The 4,940-nt window shown below is 48.8% G+C and overlaps 1 protein-coding gene across 1 annotated transcript in view; it reads right to left on the bottom strand.

Annotated features, from left to right (window-relative positions):
• Positions 1 to 6: 6 nt before the first annotated feature.
• Positions 7 to 4,940, bottom strand: part of LOC106814684 — a 38,336-nt gene continuing 33,402 nt past the window's right edge. Inside the window, exons 8-9 of the mRNA XM_014819033.1 lie at positions 4,516 to 4,738; positions 7 to 3,825 (exon numbers count right to left, since the gene is read on the bottom strand). Of these exons, the coding sequence (XP_014674519.1) occupies positions 3,389 to 3,825; positions 4,516 to 4,738 (660 nt within the window). The 3' untranslated portion in view covers positions 7 to 3,388. The remainder of the gene's footprint in view (positions 3,826 to 4,515; positions 4,739 to 4,940) is intronic.

The following is a 4,940-nucleotide window of genomic DNA, read 5'->3' as shown; positions in this document are numbered from 1 at the left end:
AGAGCGCAGCGCACATGGTGACACACCGTTAGAGAGTGCAGCGCACATGGTGACACACCGTTAGAGAGTGCAGCACACATGGTGACACACCGTTAGAGAGCGCAGCGCACAGCGTGACACACCGTTAGAGAGCACAGCGCACATGGTGACACACCGTTAGAGAGCGCAGCGCACATGGTGACACACCGTTAGAAAGCGCAGCGCACAGCGTGACACACCGTTAGAGAGCGCAGCGCACATGGTGGCACACCGTTAGAGAGCGCAGCGCACATGGTGACACACCGTTAGAGAGTGCAGCGCACATGGTGACACACCGTTAGAGAGCGCAGCGCACAGGGTGACACACCGTTAGAGAGCGCAGCGCACAGCGTGACACACCGTTAGAAAGTGCAGCGCACAGCGTGACACGATGGAAGACGCAACGTCCCCTCTACCCACACGCGACAATCTAGACGTGCAGATACAGGCTCGTGAAAATAACGCGCTTTCTTTGAATAACGATTCGTACAGCAGTAGCGAATGGCTATCACCATGCACTGGGATAAAATAACACAAAGGATGCGCCGAAAAACTGCTGACAAAAGACGAACTGTGATTGAAGCGAGCTGGGTGCACCCGCGAGGCTAAAACAGTTACGTCACACAATAAGATCGTACGGTGCAAATAAATTATCACCTGGCATTAAAAACTTTAGGAATGACAGTTTCAAAGATGGCAGTCTCTTACGACGAGATTTACATTTGACACATTTTTAACGAATTCTTCACTATTAACAAGTCCTTGCCAAAATAATAGTCAGCGCCATCTATTGACATCTTCCGGTACCAGCTATATCGTCATATTGTCACGTGCTCAGCAAGCCTATTTTCTTGTCACAGTAAACCTTTTTCTAATTGCCACACTTCGTCTTGTTTTAGACGATCCAAAAAACGAAGTTATATCACTAAAATGCGTAATATAGCACAATATAACTATAGAACGCATACGCATGTAGTTGACATTTTTTAGAAAGATCACTTTTAGACAGTATATGAGCTTTAACACGAAAACTTCAGTGAAAACCATGGCCACGTGAAATGTCGCACACACACACACACACACACACCTGTCATCCACGCTTGCGCAGTGATGTTCCAAAAGTACGTGTTCCAACACACACGTGAAGAGTTTTGCCATACATTCTCTCATCCTCTTCTCTTTGTCAAAGCGTTACAGACAGGTAGGCGTTACAGGTAGGCATGCAGGCAGGCACGGAGGCAGGCAGACGTATCTCTGCAGGGAACACCTACACATGCCATTCGAGTCGCACTTTACGCGAGCCTGTGTGTGCATATAGCGACAACCAATGTTCAGCACGACGCGACCACGCTGGGCCATCCATCCACGGTGCAGATTCGGGAAGGCGGCAAGCAGCCGCGCAACAAACATACTCCACACGAGGGAACACGACCACCACCGCTGTCGATCAGCTGCTATCAGCAAAAACTTGTGCATTAGCGCATATAAATGTCGTTCACAGAGAAATCGGAAGATGTGCGCGAAAACGCTACGCCCAACGTGCCAGAACATGCACCGACGTTGCTGCGCACTGCAGGTGTGCTGACGGGTGACAATCGAAAACGACGGGAAATGCGACAACCGATTGTGCGTACAAATCACATGGTAAAAATGCAGCACTGCGCACGAGATCACGATCGCGGCGCCGCAAAAGCATAAATAACAATAATAACAAACGCACAACACTACAGGAACGCCGGAGTGGGCCACGGACTACTATACAAATACGCGTCGTTATAAATTGTACTCGTCACTAACCAAGATTGGGAAACATAAAACCTAAAACCAAAACATAAAATCTTACCTGCACAGCAGTCAGAGTCCAACCAGCAAATATATACAAAATATGATACCTCATTTGCAATGCTAGGTCGCCAGCGGCGCGTTGCTATTGGCAACACACACATACGCGCACTAATGCATATGGCCGGGTGCATGGACTCACGCACGCACGCACACGCACGCACTCACTCTCATCAACACACGCTCACAACGCACATAAATAAACACCCTCGTCTCTGTGCAGTTATCATCAGTAAAAGTACAATTAGCCCACAGCATTAAAAAGCCTGCTCTCTTTACAATTGTGGCTTAACCATCCACCCTATTTACTACCTTCACATCACCCTCACATCTCCTATGTGTTCCAATAACAGAACCACGAGTTCTTTTTTTCCTTGCGCGCAACAGTTATCAAATGGTACTGCTACACTACATATTATAGATAAGTCCCCAATTAAGTCCAACTAGTGATTTGTATGTTGGGGGGCGCACCATCGAACAGGTGGTTCTTATTGATAACATGTTTTACATATAGATGGCGCCACATTCTGGTCCTAGAGGATATGTACTTTAAACAATAACTGTTCGCAAGTCTTGCGAAGATGCATGGAAAGATCATTTTACTTATGACGTGCATTTGTTGCTGCCTCTCTCGCGTTATGTCTAACTATGCATACATGTAGTGGTTTGCCTCAGTGGTGTAACGTCACTTCTGAACTAACCATGGCAAAAATTTTAAGCAAGTTTGGTAACAACTTGACCAAATGCCATTTCACATCTACGTCAGGTAGCATTGTCTTGCATGGTTACCAATGTTACAACCACAATGAATAGCTAGCTAGCTACCAAATAAGCAAAATGTGTGTTGCATGGACCTGATTTAATGCTAATAGACCTTTTAACTTTTGCCTTTGTCATGCATACACATGTTTTGAAGTGATATATACACAAGGCCAGGAGCATGCCTATGAAAATATGACTGATTCCGAAAGTCTAGTGGCAGGGCATTCCATATACAGTGTGCAATAATCTATTATATCTGCCATATTGTGACCATTTCTGAACTCATATACCGATATTATCTCAGTAAGAAGCCCAGGTAAACGGTTTTTTAAGCTATTTGGTCAATCAAGATGCTACAATTTAAAAGAAGGCGAGGTGAACATTTGCAATGGAACGAACTTAACCTGTTCAAATGACTGGCATTGGAGTTAAAAAGTAAAATTCAATAAAAAACCAACTACGTAGGTGGACACAACGCAATGGCTGAATGACAGCTGTCGCCGCGAACTCACACAATCACCACCAGAGAGAAGAAGCGATGAAATCACACCATTCCGCCTGACCATACACTGCAGTGGTCGGCGTTCCACACATCACAGCCCCAAACGTCGGAGACCGAGGCTTACTAAACATGCTCGAGTTTCATGCAAGCAGGCGTCGTCGCTACACTAGCTCAATATACCGGACGCGCTCCGTCGTACGGTCCATATTGCTAAACCCGTCGTCGGGGGAGGGTCAAAGGTCAAGGGTCGGCAGCACGCAGACATCATGTCGGAGTCACCGTGTCGTTGCGCGTTTTATCCTGCGATGACGCCGTGTCTCCCGACTCGGCCGTCTCCTCCGATATCACCTCGGTGTCACTGAGAGTCTCCGTGCTCACGAACCCTGTCTCGTCCAGCTCGATGCACACCGCGCCCGACGGTGGCGCCCCCCCGAGGAAGCCGTCGTCCGACTGCGACGCCGTGCCGCTGTCTATGTACTCTAGGTTGGTGCCTAGTTTATCACTGTCGTGCGAGCCGGCCCGCCCGCTCGTGCCTCGGTCGAGCGCGTCGTCCGATTGGCTAACGTACCCAGAGTGGCCTTCTTGCAACACCTCGTCCGATTGGCTGTAGCCGCGCGATTGGCTGTCGAGCAGGTCGCCGGAGCGGTGATGTTTGAGGCGGGGCACGGAGTCGCCCGACTCGCCCCTCTCCTCCGCAGCCGCTGCAACAAATAGACGCGCGTCAATTACGCAATCGAAACAATTAGCATTCTGAAAAATATGTTCATTGCTAATGTGATTTTATACGTGTTTATCTTACCTAAAATTCTACAAATTAATTGATCGCCAATTTTTATTTTTAAAAAAGGTTACAATGTAATCTGTCTGATATATTAATACATAATAAACATAGATATTATGTCCTAATACGTGCAAACGTTGAAATATTATTAAGGAAGCAGTCTATAATGGTAAACAAATGTATAACCTTTTATTATATAATTATTTAAAATTATTACCTTATATTATAACCTATTAAAACATAGACCCTACACAACAATGTGTTTAGCCCACCCCGGCGCTGCTGTAACTATTTACTTACATGCGTTCCACCCTCTCCAACACTGCTGTAACTACACACACACAATACTCACATGCGTTCAGCCCTCCCCAACACTGCTGTAACTACACACACAATACTTACATGCGTTCAGCCCTCACCAGCACTGCTGTAACTACACACACACACAATACTCACATGCGTTCCACCCTCCCCAGCACTGCTGTAACTACACACACACAATACTTACATGCGTTCAGCCCTCCCCAACACTGCTGTAACTACACACACACAATACTTACATGTGTTCCACCCTCCCCAACACTGCTGTAACTACACACACAATACTCACATGCGTTCCACCCTCCCCAGCACTGCTCCATCGACTGCAGGATCTCCTCGATGCGCTTCATGTCGAGCGTGATCTCGACGCGGCGCGGCGGCGCGAGGAACCACTCGGAGCGCGCACGCATGCGCTCGGCGTGTCGCTCGCGTATGTCCAGCTGCTGCAGCGAGCACGAGCTCTGCGTGCGCTTCGCGTCGCCGTGAAGCTCGTCGACGGACGCTGCCCGCGTCTGAAACGTGACGAGACGCTGTAGGAAACGTGTGCGCGAGATGAGGTGACAGGCACTCGCGAGACGTGGTGGCAGGCGCGCGCGAGACGCGGTGGCAGGCGCGTGACGCGGTGGCAGGCGCGAGACGCGGTGGCAGGCGCGAGACGCGGTGGCAGGCGCGAGACGCGGTGACAGGCGCGAGACGCGGTGACAGGCGCGAGAC

This window comes from Priapulus caudatus, unplaced genomic scaffold (genome assembly GCF_000485595.1).
Source record: "Priapulus caudatus unplaced genomic scaffold, Priapulus_caudatus-5.0.1 Scaffold27, whole genome shotgun sequence".
NCBI classification, from domain to species: Eukaryota; Metazoa; Priapulida; class Priapulimorpha; order Priapulimorphida; family Priapulidae; genus Priapulus; species Priapulus caudatus.
This window is presented reverse-complemented; position numbering and strand designations above follow the sequence as displayed.